Source organism: Hypomesus transpacificus, unplaced genomic scaffold (assembly GCF_021917145.1).
Source record: "Hypomesus transpacificus isolate Combined female unplaced genomic scaffold, fHypTra1 scaffold_31, whole genome shotgun sequence".
Classification (NCBI taxonomy): Eukaryota; Metazoa; Chordata; class Actinopteri; order Osmeriformes; family Osmeridae; genus Hypomesus; species Hypomesus transpacificus.
The window spans coordinates 3,080,099-3,100,148 of record NW_025813837.1 but is presented as its reverse complement, the minus strand read 5'-3'; the positions used below and the strand labels follow the sequence as shown (position 1 = coordinate 3,100,148).

Genomic DNA, 20,050 nt, shown 5'->3' with positions numbered 1-20,050 from the left:
TGTGACTCATCAAGTCAAGATATAAACTTAAACATCGGGTTCCTCAAAAGAGCCTTTAAAGTGCTTAGCCCTGAGTCACAAAAGAGCTTACTAGCACTGCTACACCTGGGCTTTATCAGCAGTATACTCAAGCAGTCATTGTATGCTACCTAAAGTTTGCACAGGGTTTCCTTTTTGTAGCTGCCCCGTAATGGGGCTGCATACATGGGGATGCAGTAAGCATGAAACAAGCTCACTGTCATATCATCAGAACAGTAGTGGAATTTCCTGACTAACATGTTTGCTTGGACATACCCAAATCAGAATCAGAATCAGAATGGGTTTTAATCGCCATGAAAGTTTGCACTGACAAGGAATTGGCTTTGGCAGGAAGGTGCATACATTAAACATATAGGAATCTTAAAAAATTAAATATGAGGTCTAACCATACTAAGGCTACAAAAAATAGCAATACTAAGTGGATTTAGAATTAAAATAAAATATACAATAAAATACCAACATTCGTCTCTGCCTGTACGTCAGCAACATCTTCCATCTTGTTAGTGATGATGTACCCAAGACAGGTAAAACATTGGAAAGTGGATAATCAAGACAATAATGTTTTTAATATCCTGGCATGGTTGAGGAAAAAGAAAAACAATGACCATGTACAAAATGTCAATTGTTTTAGATTCTTGTTGTTGTCCCACACAGAATAAATCATTTAATTATTTACCGACTATTTTAGCATACAGTCCTTGATCAAAGCCATGCCACTCTATGCATAAATTCATGTATGTGACAATTTTCTGCATAGGTGATGCTTAATCACAATAGTTGGCTTGATGGTACTAGTGCTGGGTACCACCCGTGCTTTCAACACACACACACACAGATTTGTGTCTGCAAATATCTATTCCTGTCCTCGCGTGTGATAGAAAGTCGAGTTACAATATTAGTATCATTTTACTTCTATTTTTTTAATGAGATCTTATTCATTTTGTGTTTAGTCCATTGTATAATCTATGTCTACTTAAGCTGTGTTCATTACTTTGCTTTATCCTGAAGTATGGCTACAGAGGTAATAGACCTTGGACTGGTTGCCTGGTTACAGCTTCCACGGGGCCACCAGTAGGTAACCTTGTAGCTACGGAGCAAAATCTATCAAGCAGTCTTATTGGACTCTGCATCAGAAGAACTAGCCCAAGCAGATGGCCTATCAAGAAGCACTCATAACAACAATGTGTTTTCAGAGATAGAAGGTGGGGTTTCAGTCATCACGACTGAACAGTGTTATGTGAAAAACAACCCTCTACCTAAACTGTACCCCTTTGTCATCCTAAAAAAAACAAAAAGATACATTTCTCTGCCAGGTTCTTAGCAATTGAGAAGCGATATTCAAGTGAGAGTCCTTAACTTCGATGGTTATCCGGTCTTTCCTCACCAGGTGTGTTGTTGTAGAGCTTGAGGTCTCTTTCTCTCCAGATCTTCCCTGCTTCTTTTCCCCATCTAATGTCACACCACTGTGGGAAACCAATTAGAGCAACCCGGAAAGACCTTGCAGCTTTCAGAAAGCTCAAGTGTCTGTCCCTGGAACATGTGATTTGTGTTTGAGGTAGGCTGTCCTGGTAGATCCTGAGGAGATCCATTGTCTTCTCATAATGAACAGTTAGTTATCATCTTGACGAAATAGGGTCATTACTAATGAGTTGATTTATTGACGTTCTCACTATCACAGATTGACTGTGTGACTTTCCACGTATTGAATCACTTTCAAGGAGAATATTCCATCTACATGGTTCACAATCTTCGATGCTAGTGGGTCACATTTCATCAAGAGGAACTGATAATCTGGCTTGTGTGTTTGCCCAGAATCAGATGGGTGAGAGATAGACTGAAACACTTTGAACAGCACCATTTATTTTGGTAGATAAGCCTATATCCCCCCAACCTGTTCAATAGTCAGCAGGATATTACATGTCATTGTTTCATTGTCACATGTATTTTATGCATACATGTGTAGTCTTGTGTTTGACTTCCATGTGCTATAAGATAATAACAGAACAACCTTGACATAATAGATAAGTCTCTTCATGAGTCTTGAGACACTGCCCAACGTCATCCCCAGACCCCCCATTTAAAATCACTTATAACAGTCCTGTATTTCTTCCGTTTGAGCAATAAACCTCCCTTGTATCGTGCTTTACTGTGTGCTATGCAATCCGGGGAGTTGTACTAGGCGGGTACTGCTGAGTGAGGTCCAGGTTTGACGACACTGCATTAGCGGATGGTGTGCTCTGTGCTGTGCCTAATTATCAATGTCTTTGGCTGAATTCTCACATCTCCATTCGCTGTAACGAGTCCCATCAGGTGTTTCGCAGTGTCCTCTAGTGGTCAAAATCTGTAAGTACACCAGTCCCATCCCTAAACATGCCATCTATGTCTTCTCCACCTTATGATGCAAATATCTCTTGCCATGATTTTTTACGTATTTATCCGTGGTGGCAGTAGTAAGTGGACTGCTGGGTGTGGGAACGTACGCTGCTTCTATGTGTCCGACACGGGCGTCAATAGAGATAGTGCAGATAGATATATAACAAATAGAACGCATTATGGTACCTTCCAGCAGTCAAATTGCACGTAGCTACAGCGTTTAGAATTGTATGTTTCTACATTCTGACCAGGCAGGTCTGGAGTGGAAGGGTGTAACGAGTCTAGTAAAGAGTGGAAGGGTGTTGCTAGCAAGTTCACAATGGAGTCCTACGATATTATAGCAAATCAGCCGGTCGTGATTGATAATGTAAGTTAATAACGTTAATTAAAAGGAACAATTTACGCTATGCATGTTGCTAGGCTAGTTTAGCTAATGCCAGGCGATATCAATGTATATACTAGCTACAGCTATTGTATGCTGCTGAAACGCCAGTCCTGAACAATCAAAACGTAGCGGTGGCTAGCTAGCTAGCTTAGTTTTGTTGACATACAGGCTAGCTCGGTGGCTAAAGTTGGGTTGCTAGATTACGCCGGTAACTAGTTAACGTTCCTCACTGGTGGTGCTGGACTATTGAACTAGCACCACCATATTCTACGCTGTGACTAAGCTTATTCGTGAAGCTGGCTAGCTACATTAGCCCATTCTCACCAATTAACATTATTTGGGGATGGTTGCTAGCTAGCCAGACAGCAACGTAACGTGAGTGTTTAGTCTAGTTAAGTTGAAAATCGTGTGTCACAAAGATGAGCATCGGCTTTTAAATTCACGAGGAGTTTCTAATGAACTGTCTGCTTTATAACACTGTCGCCTATTTTGTGTCGTCTTATTTTTTTCAGGGCTCTGGTGTTGTTAAAGCTGGATTTGCAGGGGACCAGATCCCTAAATACTGCTTCCCCAACTAGTAAGCAATCTCCATCTCAAGCATCCGCAGGCCCCACCTTTAATTAACCCAAACCCCACAAGACCCAAGATCCTTGCACAATAAGATATTAAATGAATTGTTTTTGTTTTAGTGTGGGTCGACCCAAGCATGTTCGGGTGATGGCTGGAGCTCTAGAAGGAGATCTCTTCATTGGACCTAAAGCTGAGGTAACTCGACCCCATGACTCTACTGGTCTATTCTATTCCTGACGGTGAGAAGTGACAAGTGCTGTCATTTTGGTTTTCATGTCTGACAATCCCTTTCTCTCTGTGGTTCTAGGAGCACCGGGGACTGTTGTCTGTGCGTTACCCCATGGAGCATGGCATCGTGAAGGACTGGAATGACATGGAGAGGATCTGGCAGTACGTCTACTCCAAGGAGCAACTACAGACCTTCTCTGAAGAGGTAGGCCTATATATATATATAGGATGCATAAGCATCTTCGCACCTCGATGATTCACATACAGTAACCTTTTGGATGTCCTGTCTCCCTGACATGTTTGGTATGTTCTACTTAATCCAGCATCCGGTACTGCTGACAGAAGCCCCCTTGAACCCGAGTAAAAACCGTGAGCGGGCTGCAGAGGTGTTCTTTGAGACCTTCAACGTACCGGCCCTCTTCATCTCCATGCAGGCGGTGTTGAGCCTGTATGTTTATATGTTCACCTTCAACCTTTTACAATACACAACATGCAAACTATGAGTCAGATATTGCCACGTATCTGTGACCTACACCAACGCGCGGTTGTCCCGTGTTACAGCTATGCCACTGGGAGGACCACAGGAGTGGTGCTGGATTCTGGGGACGGGGTGACCCATGCCGTGCCCATCTACGAGGGCTTTGCCATTCCTCACTCCATCATGCGGGTGGACATCGCTGGGCGTGATGTCTCGCGTTACCTGCGCCTGCTTCTACGTAAGGAGGGCTATGACTTCCACACATCCGCAGAGTTCGAGGTGGTCCGCACCATCAAAGAGGTACTTACTTTACAGTGACATTCTGTCGAACGATGGCACATTTGAATTCCACACCGTCTTTCATACAGGTCACATAGCATAATAAATCGTACATTTTGCATCTCTTTGTTGTTGTCTTTGGATAAAAAGTCTTACATATACAGCAAAGGATCAAGAAGCTGAAGTGCCTAATTCTGACAGAATTTCAGTAGTGAAGTCCCCTTAATCCCTGTCACATTTTCTTCTGTCCTTCTCCAGAGAGCATGCTACCTTTCGTTGAACCCACAGAAAGATGAGACCTTAGAGACCGAGAAGGCGCAGTACACCCTCCCTGATGGCAGCACCTTGGATGTGAGTCATGTCCGTGGTTGTTGCCGCCACGGTTTCAGTATTGCAGGGGGGGTGCTATGTTTCTTTTCGGAATTCGGAATCACATGACTGTCATGCCCCTGCGTAGATTGGTCCTGCCAGGTTCCGAGCACCTGAGCTTCTCTTCCGTCCAGACCTGATAGGAGACGAGAGCGAAGGAATCCATGAGGTTCTGGCTTTTGCCATCCAGAAATCGGACATGGATCTGAGACGAACTCTATTCTCCAACATTGTCCTCTCCGGAGGCTCCACACTTCTCAAAGGTATTTGCTGAATTTCAGTGTTTTATTAATTTCTGTGACTGCAGCCCACGTCACAAACATCGCAGGCCAAACTCCAAAGCATTGGGTCGAAGTTCCTAACTCTATTGTTTTCTTTCTATTCAATAGGTTTTGGAGATCGTTTGTTAAGTGAAGTAAAGAAATTGGCGCCCAAAGATGTAAAGATCAAGGTACATACTTAAAAACTATCAGAGAATGTATTCATGTTTTATTACATTCCCCTTGGAAGTTTCGGGACAGAAAATACGTTGTAATTCATAAAGTATGAAACAGAATCCCTAACAGCACTAAACAAATCAAATTGCTTTGATTTGTGCACTAGAAATCACAATGTGGAATTTCAGCTAAATAATAGATTTAAATGTATTTCCATCCTGAGTTCTCTCTGATTTCGTGTCTACTGTGTTTTTCCTCCATTGTAGATCTCTGCGCCTCAAGAGAGACTCTACTCCACTTGGATAGGGTAAGTAAAGTCCTGTTTCTCCATCTAAGGTTTACAAAAAAAATAAACGCATTGTAATTCCACATCTGTTCTTTTGTTGTTGTTTCTAGGGGCTCCATCCTGGCTTCCCTTGACACCTTTAAGAAAATGTGGGTATCAAAGAAAGAATATGAAGAAGACAGAGCGCGTGCCATCCATCGGAAAACCTTTTGAGGGAGGGAGAGAGAGAGAGTTCTGTCTACAAGCCTCTGAATGGAGTCCACCAACTACTCTACACTGTAATACCCCTTCCTCTTCATCTGCAAGGAGAGGGATGGCATGCCTTCAACAGAACCCCCTACACACATCCTAAACTGGGGAGACTGGACAGGACTGACGATGTTGGGCAGAAAGAAAGAAGACATAGTTTCTGTCCCAAATTACAGCTTTAAGCGGCATCTCTTGATTTTATTTTATTATTTTTTAACGTTTATTGTTTAATGCAATGCTGCATCATTTGAATGCAAAAGTATCATATTTATTGTGCTTCTGGTTTACTCCATTTGAAGTAGAAGATTCACCATGTGACATTGCTGTAAAGGTAAACGAGCTGCTTTACTTTAATGAATGGATTCCGTTAAGAAAAACCCGGTTTTTACGTATTTGGCTTTGTTACTATGGCACTACGTATATACTGTAGATCCCTAAAGAGCATGTTATCACTTCTTTCACACTAAGACTTGACACAGTTACAGTGAATTGAAATTGTACAATTATCAGTCACTTTCTGTTTCCTTGTATGTAGTATCCAATGAACGGAAAAAAGAAATGACTGAGCAGAAGCCATGGCGGCATGGATGATGGTGGTGGTATTATTAGATGTTTAGAAGTACAAGCCAAGCGTATGAAACATGTCCTGTATTTAGGTGATCATCATATAGTCTTGTTGATAACAGTAGTATGGTAACAAATTCCTGAGGGTACCATAAAAAGGCACTTTATAGACAGCAAATCAAAATAAAATGTCAAGTTGCTCTACACTGTTGTATACTAGATGACAAGATGCACCTCAATGATGGTATTTTACAGTGTAATTGAAAATAAGTGTTGGACCTTGGAATTAATAATTAGACCTTGAAACATTTTGAACATATTATTGTTAGTGCTCTTTAGTTCAAGATTTAAGTTTGAAGTTGATGACTGCTCTAAGTGATGGTTATTCATGATTATGTTTTGTAAAATGGCAAATAAAGGTAAATTCACGTGTTATTGTGTTGTGGTTATTTTAATGGTACTTGTTCATGAATTAGACTATTATATATACGGTGTTATGAACATTATCGAAAAAACAATAAACCGTTCTCTGTCTGAATGCCACGGACCACTTAACAATGCCCAGGCGTATTAAACGAGTATACGTTCAGTCACTCGGGCCAGTGATTGGTTCACATAGTTACTGATTCAAGATTCTATTGGTCCGTGATTGAGCATGGAAGTGTACTTCGTTTGCTATCACTGACCATTCCGTGGTGCAAATGTCTTGAAATAAATAGCCAAATAAATTTTATGAGATGTTTAAAGGACATGTTTACCTAGTATGGGCTTTAATAATTTATTTTTAATTTTAAATCTATGATACAACCTTTTTAGGCCACATTAACAATACCTTTCCGAAATATTTATATCCTTCTTTATGTGACCGGGTCGCACCGTATCATTACCCAGTTACGCAAAACGAATAAACCTTAAAGAGGTGACTACTGTCATGTCTTGTCTGTGGCGTCTCTATTACTGACTGCGTTCAAATTAAAGACTCGATAGTTTTGAACTAGCTAGCTTCTAGAGCTACATTTGTTCACACGTTGCATTTGATAATCAGGACTTGGTATAAAGAATGAGAAGAGTTACCTTATTTGCTAACGGTACATCCAAAAATGGCAAGGTACGTAGCTTCTAGCAAGTAGGTATCTAGCTTGCCACACACTAGCCTACTGCTGCTGTCAGCAAGCTAGATGGTTTGCTAACGCGGCCCATTAATGAATAGTTTATATCCATATTTTGTGTACCCAGAGTTTATATTTGAGCCCAAACTTAACAGCATGATCACTGTGCCTTCTCCAACAGGTTGTAGCTGTATATGGGACCTTGTCCGACTTGCTATCTGTAGCCAGCAATAAGTTGGGAATCAGAGCTTCCAATTTTTACAATGGAAAAGGTGGTCATATAGATGATATAACTCTTATCAGGTAAGGCTAGGCATCTTTTCTTGCTCTGCCCAGGACTTAACTAATAATATTAGCGAGTAAGCATATATATATATATATATATATATATATATATATATATATAGTCTAAAATGTCTGTAGTTTGAGCAATTTATATTTAGTGCGTTGTCTTGGAAGCTCAACTTACTTCCAAGAAAGTGATGATTACAGCGATAATGACCTGACACGTGATTGTGTGTTTACTTTTGGTGTGATCTGTCACTCTTAAACAGGGATGATGACGTGTTGTATGTCTCAGAGGGAGATCCCTTTGTCGGTGAGTTTAGGTGTCTTTAATCATGCATATGCTCTCATCCTCGCAAACCACCTAATTGAAAAACGAATAACTCCTGTATACGTCTGTATCGTAGACCCACAGAGTGATATTAGGACGATCAACTCACAGCCTGGGGCACAGACTGATTGGTTGACTCTAAATATTGGTGGACGTATTTTTACCACCACACGGTAAGATAAAAACCTTGTTCCGCAATCTACCCACACCAGAAGTGTTGGTTCACCCAGGTGTTCATGAGATCTCACCCTTCACAGGAGCACCTTAGTCAGCAAGGAGCCAGAGAGCATGCTTGCACACATGTTCCAGGAGAAGGGTGAGTTAGAAGTCAAAGATGAACACGGTTAGTGTTTCTTCTGTTGTGTTATTCATATTACTAAGTCCAGCTGGATCTTTGTGTCCACTCTAGATGTGTGGGGAAACAAGCAGGATGAACATGGGGCCTACCTAATTGACCGCAGTCCAGAATACTTTGAACCTATTCTCAATTATCTGCGTCATGGCCAGCTCATTATAAATGAAGGAATTAATTTACTTGGTAAGTGTGGGATGCAGATTTGGGGGATATTTTTACTCACTGAAAGACTGGACTACTGGAATTTTACCATCAACAATAAACTTGTTATATCTTCCAGGGGTATTAGAGGAGGCACGTTTTTTTGGAATTGAACAGCTTGCAGAGCAGTTGGAAGTAGCAATAAAGGTGAGTGAACTGCAAACATGCCATGTTTATGTGCTGTTATAATTTCCCCAAACATATTCAAGGTACCTGACCTATTTCTGCTGTGTCATTTAGAACATACAGCCGGCTGATGACCACTCCCCCATTTCTCGCAAGGAGTTTGTTCGGTTCCTATTGGCCACGCCCACCAAATCCGAGCTTCGTTGTCAGGTATAGGACAGGACAATTGCTCTAAAACCACTCCACTATTTAATACATATTCTGTCCTTAAGGTAATAACAAGTGCCTGTCTCCGATAAGGGTCTGAATTTCAGTGGGGCAGATTTTTCTCGGTTGGATCTACGCTACATCAATTTTAAGATGGCCAACCTCAGTCGCTGCAACTTGGCACACGCCAACCTGTGCTGTTCTAACCTGGAACGGGCGGACCTGTCAGGGGCCAACTTGGATGTAAGTTCCCCCTATCATGATCCAGCAAAAGACTGCCATCAAAGAATACAACACAGATTCACAGTCCGCTGTACTCTCTGCTTGCTGTTATAGGGTGCTAACTTACAGGGGGTGAAGATGCTCTGTTCCAACGCTGAGGGGGCCTCGTTGAAAGGATGTAACTTTGAGGATCCGTCAGGATTGAAGGCCAATCTCGAGGGTAACCTGTTGTATTTACATTCCTATTGAGAGGCTATTTGGGATTGGTAGCAACACTGTTAAAACTGGAGAATAGGTACAGTTTAGCCCAGTGTTAGAGCGATAGACTGAAGGTCAAGAGGTCCCAGGTTCAAATCCCCCTGAGTTTTGAATGAAAACATCTGCTAAATGATGACATGACATAACCACCGCTTGTGGGTGTCTGACTCCTCAGGTGCTAATCTGAAAGGTGTCGACATGGAAGGAAGTCAGATGACGGGTATTAACCTTCGTGTGGCCACTCTGAAAAATGCTAAGCTGAAAAACTGTAACCTGCGGGGTGCCACGTTAGCAGGAACAGATTTGGAGGTAAGGAACATGAAAGGGCTGTTGGAGGGGTGAAGGATTAATGGATGGTCGGTCCTCACAACCCATATCTGTTTTTTCATCTTTGATTTAATATATTCGGCGGGCACCGTTTCCAGTTTCCAGTCTTATGGTGCCATCGTTGTGTTTGCTGACTCAATTCCAGAATTGTGACCTGTCTGGTTGCGACCTACAAGAAGCCAACCTGAGAGGCTCCAATGTGAAAGGAGCCATCTTTGAAGAGATGCTGACTGCATTGCACATGTCTCAGAGCGTCAGATAAGTCTGCTCATTAACCCCCCGACACATTCCACCAGGGCCCAGCCCAAACCGCCAGCCCTCCCCCGCCCAATCACACCTAGATGCTCTGCCATGGAACTTCCTGTTCCTCTACTTGATGCACGTCCATGGCATTCCACCCCATTCTTTTTTTTAGCTTTAAATCTCTTGCACTGTAGCACTCTCCATGGTTCTCAACCCTTAGTTGTCCCCAAAACCAAAATATCTAAAGTTGGAACGTGTGTTTACTCCTCTGTCTACCTTGCAATCCTAGCAGTGACATTTCTCATAGTTTATGCTTTGCACATAAATATCCATTTTGTAACTTGACAGCATTTCTGTAAGTAAAAGATGATGTTGAGAACGGGATTCCACCCTCCAAAGCCTGGCTTTATGGGACATAAATCAAGGCGGGAAAGGCCAAAGACTGATGTGATGAATAACTGTCGCTGTGCAACTACATTTATATCAAAGGACTTATTGTTCAGGTAGCCTATGCTTTAAGATGAACGTTTTTTTTTTAATGAACAAACAAGCCATAATCAGACATGGTCCACTTGGCCAAATATTTTATCAGAGTCCACCACACAAATACTATGCTATGGAATATTCTGGAAAGAGGCTCTAAACAAACTTATGCAATGTACTCTTTCCAGGATTCACTTGTCGGCTTGTGATTCTCTTGAATAGTATAGTCTGTCTTTTGTTTTTGTGTTCCGTGAATCTACCTCCTGTTTACCCTGCCAGACTGATTTGTATTTGCATGCATTTCACTGTGGTTCTATTTATCGTTGACGTGTTACATTGCATCTGCCATTCTCTATATTCAAATGTTATAGCAAATAATTCACCTGTAATGTAGTTTGATGGAAGGAAAAGTATATGTTATTATATACTGTCTGTGTCATGTTCTAGCCCTGTTAGAAGAGTTGTGAAACCACAGTCCTCCAGTGTGGACCAACTAATAGACTGGGCATATCATTCAATCATGTTTTGAACTTAACGCTTTGCACAAATATGTACAAAATGGTCAAACTATTAAGTCACACTTAATCAAAAACACCAAAAATGTGTATGGCGCTTGTAGATGGTAACCTAATACATTTCCAAACCAGGGCTTCCAAGCAATCAACGTCAGTAGGATAACTGTTATTACTGCTGGACTGTGTTAGTCAAAGAAACAATCGTATCAGTTCTTTAAGGACAGTGTCTGCATTTTTAAAGACTGAGTGTAATTATCTTTGATGAGTGAAGTTTTCTCTTGCATAAAGCTCTTCAGATGCAACATTTGCTCTGTCCTAAAGTAGGGACCCTGCCTATGCAGATAATTAAGGCAATCATGTGGAATATTGCACCTTGAGTGTGCAGATCACACCAGGAGAATGTTATGAAACGAGCCATGGAATTTGTTTTGACACATACTGTATTCAATATGGCGAAAAGACAGTGGATCTATGATGTGGGATCATCGCTGTCTATAATTATTGCACTCAACACGGAAATGTATTTCCATAAATAAAATGACTGTTATGAGTAAACAATGTGTCAAGCTCCTTTTTTAAAGTTTTTTTTCTTCGAATTTTCAAGTCATTTTGGGTGCAGTTAATGTCTGTTAGTCTACTTCACTGTGTAGCCGTCCATTTGTATTGTTTAATGAAGAAAAGGCATATATATTGAAGAGCACTATCATACATAAGTATACTTTAATCCTCATCTTTAATCTTTTATAATCTTTTTAAAGTCTCTTCGGGGTGCCAGTCCAGGGTTGAGGACTTTGTGGGTAAACGTGTCTGTAATCCCACTTTGTTTCCACCTGCACTGGTGAAAGGTGAAGCGAGGAGGATCCTATAAAACCTCAGAGGGAACCAGATGCTGTATCACTCACCCAGGACAGGTTAGAAAAGACCCTGTCAGGTACAGTATCATACTACCTTGCTGTTCTGCCTCTTTAGTCAATGTTTTGCCTGTCTAAAACAGGTGATGTCATCTCTGTTGTAGGATGGGAGAGAGGAACTTGGTGTTGTGGCTGCTGCTGTTGGGAGCCCTGATGCCCCATGCCTGCTGTCAACACTGGTCTTTTGGGCTGAGCCCAGGGGGGAAGAGAGCTACTGATGGTTTATCAGAAACACTGGAAAGTGTAAGTACCGAACCTTGATGTTAGAGCACAATGCATTAATGCTGATTCGTGGTTTATTTCCGCTGCCTCTGATCCTGATTATGCATTGCTGCAGATTGTCGAGGACCTTCCCAAGATGGATGGACCCTGTAGTCTTTATGACTGTACTAAAGTCTGGCCTAATGTCAGACTGTACAGGCTGAGGACATTGCTTGTGAGTTACAAATGATCTGATATATATTTTAAATGAAAGTATTTGTCTTGGATTCCTACAGAACATCATGACCTTATCTGCAATTGATGCATTTTTGTTTAGGCTGGCATCACGGAAAAAAACAGTGGACGCCAAAATATTTAGCAAATGTATGCATTCTGCCCAAACATTTCTCCAATAAACTTTCACCGAATCCCTTAGTGTGTCTATCATTTTTGCATCCAATAAAGGACTTGTAGTTCTGAATATAGATCATTCTTAAGCATGTAATTCATGGAGTACTTTACGTATTACCCAGGACCTTTATTTTGAAAGGCGAACACTAGGCAGGCAGGCAGACAGACAGCTAGGTAGGCTCGCAAATGCATGTTCTCAGACTTTTGTCCTGAATTAGGCCTACGTGTGTGAGAAGTTTTGCTTAGTTCATAAAATACTGTGGATGTTGCTGCAGTTAAAATCCGTAATTAATTTGTCTTGCTCAAGCCCAAGGGGTTTCCAAGAAAGTCATATGGCTGCGATTTACATAGGTGGTGTTTATTCAAGCTAACGCTGCAGAGCTAACCTCTTCCTCACAAAGTACTCGTTTTAGACGCCGGTTTTGCGTCTTGAATACGCAGATGATATAGGAGTCGCATGTTCTATTCTTAGGATGGAGTCTACTCCGCATTGTTCGCATTGTAGCCTCCAAGCTGCGTCTGCAAGTACTCACCAAACACTAGATGAGATGGATTTTGAAAGAGGTTAGTTTTCAATCTAGAAAACTATTTTGTTTTACACAAACTGAGGCCCTTAGTTATAATATTTCTGTAATTTAAAAAACATGCAGGTATATGGTCAGCTGCAATGAATGGCGACTTTGGTAGAACACAAGCACTTCTCCAGAAGGGAACAGAGCCAAACCAAAGAGACTCCTCCAATTACACCGCCTTGGTGAGGATAATTTAGTCAAGCCGTTAAATAACACAACTGTTGCTTTCGGGCAGAAAAAGAAAAGCGTTCTAACTGCGAGTGGGTTTGTGATTTGTTTCAGCACTATGCCAGTCGTAGTGGTCATGAGGCGGTTTGCAGATTGCTCCTTGACAGTGGAGCATGTGTCAACGCCTTGACGTTAGGTCGCGCTACTCCGCTCCATCGCTCTGCCTACTGTGGGCATCATGCCGTGGTGAGGATGCTGCTTCACCACGGGGCTGACCCTCAACTGTGTGATGACGATGGATCTTCTGCCTTACATAAGGTACAGCAACGAATCCAATTGTTGAAAAAAAAGCCATATAATTGGCAGCAATTTATACAAACTTAAAACAATTGCTGTGTTGCAGTTAGCACAATGTTTTTTGTGATCTCTGTTTTAATGAATAGGCTGCGGCGCAGGGTCATGAAGATGTGTGTGACCTTTTGATCCAGCACTGTCCAAATCTACGGAATTTAGAAAACAAGAAAGGACATTTACCTTACCAACTGGCACCAGAAGGACACCCACTGCAGGAACTTATAAGACCGCCTCTTTAAGTAGGCTACAAGAAACATATGATGACAGTCACAACATATAGTTATGACATATTTTATATTAACTGCGACAGCCACTGATTCAAGGGCACCTGTTTGGCCAATGTCATATACGTCGAAGATTTCTGTTTAGTGTCATTGTAGCCAGCAGGGGGAGCTCGTATACCAGCTATCGTTTTTCAAAAAGTCCAATGTCATCGAAAGAAACTTGTGTCTGTGAATAAAGAAAAGTAGCTATGAAAAAGGTGGACAAAGTCAAAGACAAATAGTGAATGAGCTATCTCGTGAGAGCATTCAGTCATGGTGTCAGACCAACCCACAAAATAAACAGTTCAATATATAGTTTTATTATATTATTTATTATACTAATATGGTGTGAGGAGATTGTTTTGTATTTGTGTATGGTTTATTGAGTGTTACCTTGAACGGTCTGTGATGCTACAGTAGTTTATGTCTCACAGGCCCTGGATGTATTTGTTTATCAGTTGGCCGGATGTCTTTGGGTGCTTATGCTGTTTTTTCTTGGAAAGGCAGGAGGCACAACATTATACCCTGTCTGATGACTTTTCAGACTAGTCTCCTCATTGCTTCACTCATGTAAAACTGAAAATCCTGTTCTCTCTCTTTTTTCTACGTCTCCCTTTTTTCCTTATTTCCCCCTATTTTCATTTATGGCCTCCTCCATCCAGTCTGACTCCTCCATCCAGCGTCCCACCTCACCTTCATCCCCTCCTTCCCCTCATCCAGTCCTTACCTTCACTCTTCCCCTCCTCCTCCTCAGCCACCCAGCCTCCCTCTGTACTCAGAGGCAGACGCAGTGAACGTGGACACATGACAGAAACCACACGCTGGATTCGGGGGAACTTTCATTGGGCCCGCTGGTGGGTGGTGTTTCCACTGCGGCCGGCTAACCACATCCAGCGCCGTGACTGGAGGGGTGCCAGGGCACATCTGGAGCTCATTGCAGCTGACGCCACGCTGCATAGGGGAGGGGGGAACTAGGGGTAAGGGGGTGATGGGGGGGTGAGGGGGGGTTAGGGTTAGGGACTTAGCAAAGGGGTTCTTAAACCTCAGTGGCAAGGAAGTCCTTCCATGTGGCTGTGGAATATAGGCAGAAGGTATGGGCTAAGGACTCATGTCAGTTCATTCTGTGGTCCCTTTACGGTACATAGCGAGATATGGTATATGGACGCTTACTGCATGCAGTACAGGAATAATCTGCGTTTGTTCTTTGAGGATTCCATAGAAAGCATCATGTGCCACATGAAATGGCTGACTTCAGATGGCACACAGATTATCATAGCCATTCATATTTGATTGTTCCTTTGCCAGATTCTGTGAGAGTTAAACAATCACACTCAAGAGCTTGTGCTGTCTGACGTTGGGCAATAAGAAAATTAATGAAAACCCCATGTGGAATCGGGAAACCGGAGGAATGTTAAAAAGCTTTTCTTTCTGAAATTGATTTGTTTTCATGGGCTGGTTTGAACGGTAGAATTTCTCTCTTTGATGTGTGAAAGTGGTGGATGGAAACTGGCTTGTGTTTAGCCCAATCTACTCCCTGTTTTACATGGATATGGCAAACTGTGTATACTGTACATTTCAGCGAATGCTTTTCACTTGCTTTCAAAGCCGTAATAAGCCTCGTCGCCACAAACTGTGCTCATGGTTTTCCTAAAACCATCAACCAATCGGAACATTAGATGGGGACTTCACCACAAGGAATGAGAATATGTCTCTTAAATACATTTATTTGGAAAGATTTGAAACCTCCTGGCTGAAGATCACACTTGACAATGAGCCAGAGTTAAACCAGAACTGGAGGTTAGTCCTCATCGAGGTAGGTCTGAGAGCTTTGGTTGAGACGTATTTAGTTAGACCTGGAGAACTTACAAACAGACCACTGGGTGGTGAATTACAGCTGTGATTCCTGGACTTGACATAACAAAAAGTTATATATGTTTTTCTGTTGGATCTAAATGACCTGTTATACATTTTAGAACATACACCTTTTTTTCCAGAGTTTATAAACACTGCTGACACTTCTCAACACCAGAGTTTGCCACGAATATGTTGCACTTGTGGGTTGGTTCGCTTTCACCTTTTGTCCAATACATCCCAAATCAGCTCAATGGTGTTAGTCTGGAAGTCTGGAAATTGCTGTCTGACTGCGTCCCATAATTTGAAACCAAACGTTTTGTTCTTTTCTTCTAAGGTAGCTCTGACATAGCCTGGAGGTGTGACTTGGGCCATTATCTTGCTGTCGGATGAACCTTTGACCAACTAGAAGTATACCAGAGGGTATTACATGGCACTGCAAAATGCTGCCACAGCCGTTTTGGTTCATGGTGCCACTCACACGGTTCCACTTGTTTACCATTTCAGTTTATCCACTGAATCTGACCTGCTTAAATGTAAACAAAAACAGGGGTGTTCTTAAACCTTTGACCCATAGTGTATATGTGTGAATAAAAGCAGTCTCACGTGTATCGGTCTAGCAGTTGTGAATGAAAAGGGGGCCACATGGTTTAGATCCAACTTACTCCAGGGCCTGGTGTCTGTCATCTTGACTGCGGGAAGCGTTCTTCTTCCACCTGTTCAGTTCCGGAGCCTGATCCAGGTCATGCAGCTGCAGCTGCGGAGCAGAGCAGAGTAGGGCCTGTGTGACAGGCTGAGATAATCAGGTAAATAGCTGGCAGATGGGCAAATGTTTAAAAAGAGGGTGGAGTTCCAGACACTGGCACAGAGTATTTCCCCCATATTATCTGATGTACATTGTGGGGAGGCTGAGGTGGGCTGGAGGGGCATAATCAAATCTAAAGACAGCTGCTGCTCAGAGATCCAACTTAATCTAATAGTGCCCCCACTCTCGCTTCAAAGCAGTATGTTTTCTGATGATTGAAGTGGTGTGGGAGATCTTCCCTTCCTCCTGTCCAGGTTAGCTGGGGATGGAAGACATGGGTCCAGAGGCAGATGGGTAACTAGGGGATCCTAGTTGCCACCCGGGTGCCACTGGGGGTGTTCAGATAGTCATTTCACATACGCCCACATGAACACGAAACCTAGTGTTACCCTGCCTCATCATGCCTGCTCATTAACATGATGAGAGCATACAAAATTACCATGAAATTCATTAGCACTCGTTTTGATTTTCCTAAATGGGTTGATAGCATTGACAATAATGAGGGAGAGACACCCATTCTACTCATTTGAATAATAATTACACCTAAACAGAAAATCATTTGTAAACTATTACAACACCATGTCGTTTCCAGATGTCGGGAAGACTAGTTAACATGTTGATATACAGACTACAGACCATAGCAAACTTACATTCCAAAGCTATCAGAAATGTTTCTGAAACTCATTTTGTTTGTTCACCCTGTTTTCTTATTTTTACACTGTGAAACCTCTCAAGATATGTTGTCAGTTGTTAAAAGTTTCACAAATGATAAATAAACTTAGTTTCCAGACACACAGAGGGAGGGAGTACATTTCACTGTATTGATTATGGAGATGCAATCTTCTCAAAAGCATGCCTATACAAGTAAACCCTATACTTTTTACCATCAGTCAGAGGACAGCTGTGGAGTTCCTGTTGCATCACATGGATCATATATCTCCTTTCTGGGTTCCATCATGCAAAAGTAATTGACAATCGATCATCCCCTTATATAAACATTGGGGATGTCATGTGACAATGAGACCCAGCTTAGCAACTAACCCAGGTTGTTGTCATGTTTAAGACAGTGGAAGAAATCTAGTGTGTGACTGGACTGAGCATGCTTCAGTATCTTTATCTAAAAACACAACTTATTTGGGGGGGCAATTGTTAAATTCTTTGTTGTTTGTTTATGTAAATAGGTCTGGGAACAGAAAAAATAAACTTTTGTTTTCACAGGTGGCTTTTTACAACTCACGGTCAAGCTGGCACTACATATTGTATGAAAATTAGAAAGGCACAATGGTTGACTACATGTGTGGGCAAGATACTGTCAAAGCGAACTTCAGCAACACCCTACTCTTGTCCTCCTCCTCACCACGGATTTACCAAGCAGGTGTCCTTTCACAGTCATGTACTGCCCAGAGCCTAAAGACAGATAAGGGATGGTAAATGAAATCTGGGGGAAATAAGCTCATTGAAAAAAGGACGATCTGTTGCGTCAAGTGACATTGACCCCAGTTAGGACAATGAAGCTCATAGGCTTCTACTGCTTCAACTAGCTGCATCCAGCACGGCAAGATCGAAACAAAACAATATGCGTGTAAACAATAGGGCCGCCTTTCACCCTGCGTACATAACAATTCCATGCTACACATGTAATTGAAAAAGATAATTGTGCTGATGAACTGAGAAGCGAAGGCACACAGGCCCTCTGTCAGCAGGTGCTGAGCACACACTAGGCCATTCATATGCGCATTCCTCTCCCTCCACTCTCTCTGTCCCCGGCCCAGCAGGTTCCCCCTGGCCACTCAGGACAGGGGCTGACACACAAAAGGGTCTTCAATCTGTCTTAGACAACAGCCTGCATAAAGGCCCGGAAAAGGCACAACAGCGTGATGTCAAAGACCAGCGTGGGGGTGGTTGGGTGGTTGGAGTTGGGGAGCTGCATGCGGGATGGGGGTGCTGCTGATGGATGGATGCTGGGCGCGTTTGGTCTGGGCGTCGTGGCAGGACTGACGGGGGGGGCTTTTTGTTGTGCATAAAAAGGATATTTGTACATGCCTAGTGACAAGGGAATGCAAACAGGGAAGGGAAGGCATGGACGATTAAACACCCCTCCTGGATGTGAGGAGCTAGGTAAATCAGTATGCAAACCTACCCTGGGCAGATATTGTTCAATAAGTACTCCAGGGATCCCCTGCTTGTTCTCATGCTGATGAGTAGTTTTCCATCTCTTTAGGTTTCTTTAGTGGACAGCATTCGTGTATCAAACTGTCTCCTGGGTATTTTCTTACGCTGAAAAGTGGAGAGGGGTTGAAAGTAATGTGGTGCTCCGCCTTGTCAAACAAACTGATCATCAGTCCCATTGTGGCATTCATGAACGTTCAACTGACTTTTAGACTGACTCAGTCGAGGCCCACCTCGAATGGAGATTCGACTAGATCTCCACGTGTGGGTAAACGCACGCTCATAAACCAGTCGAGACTTTTATGTTTCTATGACCACGGCGACATGAAAGCATTAGAAGAGAGAGTGGTTAATAATTTGTTAAAGGTGCATTTCAATAAACCTCAGATAACACAGGGTTTGGATTTTAATGGCCCCCTTGCATCATTCTTGGGCTTCTTGTCTTTGTTCTGTCTCCCTGTGCTGTAGTTAACCAACATGCCGGTCAGATAAATCTATCACCATTCAACTCACACCACCATTCCAACCCCCGCCTCAGACTTCAGTTACCATCATAATTCCTCATTAACTCATACTGTGTGCTACCCTCCTTTAAATAATGCAGAGGGAGAAGTGGCCACAACAAAAAAAACATCTAAATGAAAAGTTAGGCCTACTTCTCTGCTCTTACAACAAACTGGGTAGTTGGCTAGCTTAACGGGGTGCATATCTGTCTCTTTACGTATTTTGCTGTCGCACGAATAGGTGGTGGTCTTTCATGTAATAAACACACACAACCGTAATGATTCCCATTGTGTTCCGTTAAATCAAGTGACTGGAATAAAAAGACAAATAAAAAATAATGACAAGACCCACCAGCAGATGTGGTGGCTTTGAATCTGTCTCTCATGTCTCTGGTCGTAATATATTTATTTAGAAGTAAAGGAACTCATGCAAGATTGAGGGGTCCTTGGTATGAATTAGAACCAACAGAAAGCATATCTGGTTTGAAAGCATCCTGTTTCCATAAGCTTTATGTTCTAAACCAAACGTTTGACACTGTGGAGGGTTGTGAAACAGTCTGAAGATTTAAACTCCCCTCTACTCTGCATACTTTAGTTTTTTGAAACCCAACCATCAGCTCAGCTTTCTGTTTATGGTCTGCTCCCAGGTCTTCCTCCTCCTCCTGTTTGTGTGTGGATACTGAAAGAAGAGACATCAGGGTTTGGAGGAAATGGATCTGTCCAAAAGAAACCGTCTGCGCTTGCCTGGAGCTGTAACCAGTCCAGAATCCGAGAGAGATTTTGTTTGTTCACTCTCTCATTAAGCGTAAGGGGAGCACAATGCCATTGTTTGAGGTCTGTGAGATGGCTGGGGGCTGTTTCCACTCGTGGAGCTCCACACCCACGTTTCTCAGTGTCAAGTCATATTTAATCTTCAGCCATAG

At 42.4% G+C, this 20,050-nt stretch overlaps 4 protein-coding genes across 4 annotated transcripts; all 4 read left to right on the top strand.

Annotated features, from left to right (window-relative positions):
- The first annotated feature begins 2,465 nt into the window (after positions 1 to 2,465).
- Positions 2,466 to 6,692, top strand: actr1b (actin related protein 1B). Its single transcript, XM_047015795.1, has 11 exons — positions 2,466 to 2,779; positions 3,310 to 3,374; positions 3,487 to 3,562; positions 3,675 to 3,800; positions 3,919 to 4,043; positions 4,157 to 4,373; positions 4,611 to 4,703; positions 4,810 to 4,984; positions 5,111 to 5,172; positions 5,425 to 5,465; positions 5,555 to 6,692. The coding sequence occupies exons 1-11, from the start codon at positions 2,732 to 2,734 to the stop codon at positions 5,655 to 5,657; spliced, it is 1,131 nt and encodes a 376-aa protein (XP_046871751.1). The 5' UTR covers positions 2,466 to 2,731; the 3' UTR covers positions 5,658 to 6,692.
- A 458-nt stretch (positions 6,693 to 7,150) lies between these two features.
- kctd9a (potassium channel tetramerization domain containing 9a) lies at positions 7,151 to 11,468 on the top strand. Its single transcript, XM_047015779.1, has 12 exons — positions 7,151 to 7,365; positions 7,548 to 7,669; positions 7,921 to 7,964; positions 8,059 to 8,155; positions 8,240 to 8,298; positions 8,392 to 8,520; positions 8,618 to 8,685; positions 8,779 to 8,874; positions 8,965 to 9,114; positions 9,208 to 9,313; positions 9,527 to 9,660; positions 9,824 to 11,468. Exons 1-12 carry the CDS (start codon positions 7,318 to 7,320, stop codon positions 9,938 to 9,940), a joined length of 1,170 nt encoding a protein of 389 aa, XP_046871735.1. The 5' UTR covers positions 7,151 to 7,317; the 3' UTR covers positions 9,941 to 11,468.
- Positions 11,469 to 11,535: 67 nt separating this feature from the next.
- Positions 11,536 to 20,050, top strand: LOC124463860 (progonadoliberin-1-like). The gene is made up of 8 exons (XM_047015638.1): positions 11,536 to 11,632; positions 11,765 to 11,850; positions 11,935 to 12,073; positions 12,168 to 12,266; positions 12,369 to 12,390; positions 13,379 to 13,500; positions 19,814 to 19,879; positions 20,021 to 20,050. Exons 3-8 carry the CDS (start codon positions 11,936 to 11,938, stop codon positions 20,048 to 20,050), a joined length of 477 nt encoding a protein of 158 aa, XP_046871594.1. The 5' UTR covers positions 11,536 to 11,632; positions 11,765 to 11,850; position 11,935.
- LOC124463972 (ankyrin repeat domain-containing protein 39-like) lies at positions 12,584 to 14,141 on the top strand. Its single transcript, XM_047015820.1, has 4 exons — positions 12,584 to 13,006; positions 13,093 to 13,196; positions 13,297 to 13,500; positions 13,626 to 14,141. Exons 1-4 carry the CDS (start codon positions 12,916 to 12,918, stop codon positions 13,773 to 13,775), a joined length of 549 nt encoding a protein of 182 aa, XP_046871776.1. The 5' UTR covers positions 12,584 to 12,915; the 3' UTR covers positions 13,776 to 14,141.

Excerpts from the sequence above, each read along its gene's own strand:
- actr1b (XM_047015795.1), top strand. The coding sequence starts at position 2,732 with ATGGAGTCCTACGATATTATAGCAAATCAGCCGGTCGTGATTGATAAT. Across the intron at positions 4,985-5,110 it reads AGGCTCCACACTTCTCAAAG|GTTTTGGAGATCGTTTGTTA; the intron begins GTATTTGCTGAA and ends TCTATTCAATAG. Across the intron at positions 5,173-5,424 it reads CCAAAGATGTAAAGATCAAG|ATCTCTGCGCCTCAAGAGAG; the intron begins GTACATACTTAA and ends CCTCCATTGTAG.
- kctd9a (XM_047015779.1), top strand. The coding sequence starts at position 7,318 with ATGAGAAGAGTTACCTTATTTGCTAACGGTACATCCAAAAATGGCAAG. Across the intron at positions 8,156-8,239 it reads CGTATTTTTACCACCACACG|GAGCACCTTAGTCAGCAAGG; the intron begins GTAAGATAAAAA and ends CACCCTTCACAG. Across the intron at positions 8,686-8,778 it reads AGTTGGAAGTAGCAATAAAG|AACATACAGCCGGCTGATGA; the intron begins GTGAGTGAACTG and ends TGTGTCATTTAG.
- LOC124463860 (XM_047015638.1), top strand. The coding sequence starts at position 11,936 with ATGGGAGAGAGGAACTTGGTGTTGTGGCTGCTGCTGTTGGGAGCCCTG. Across the intron at positions 12,074-12,167 it reads TATCAGAAACACTGGAAAGT|ATTGTCGAGGACCTTCCCAA; the intron begins GTAAGTACCGAA and ends GCATTGCTGCAG. Across the intron at positions 13,501-19,813 it reads GATCTTCTGCCTTACATAAG|AAGAGACATCAGGGTTTGGA; the intron begins GTACAGCAACGA and ends GGATACTGAAAG.
- LOC124463972 (XM_047015820.1), top strand. The coding sequence starts at position 12,916 with ATGGAGTCTACTCCGCATTGTTCGCATTGTAGCCTCCAAGCTGCGTCT. Across the intron at positions 13,007-13,092 it reads TGAGATGGATTTTGAAAGAG|GTATATGGTCAGCTGCAATG; the intron begins GTTAGTTTTCAA and ends AAAAACATGCAG. Across the intron at positions 13,197-13,296 it reads CCTCCAATTACACCGCCTTG|CACTATGCCAGTCGTAGTGG; the intron begins GTGAGGATAATT and ends GATTTGTTTCAG.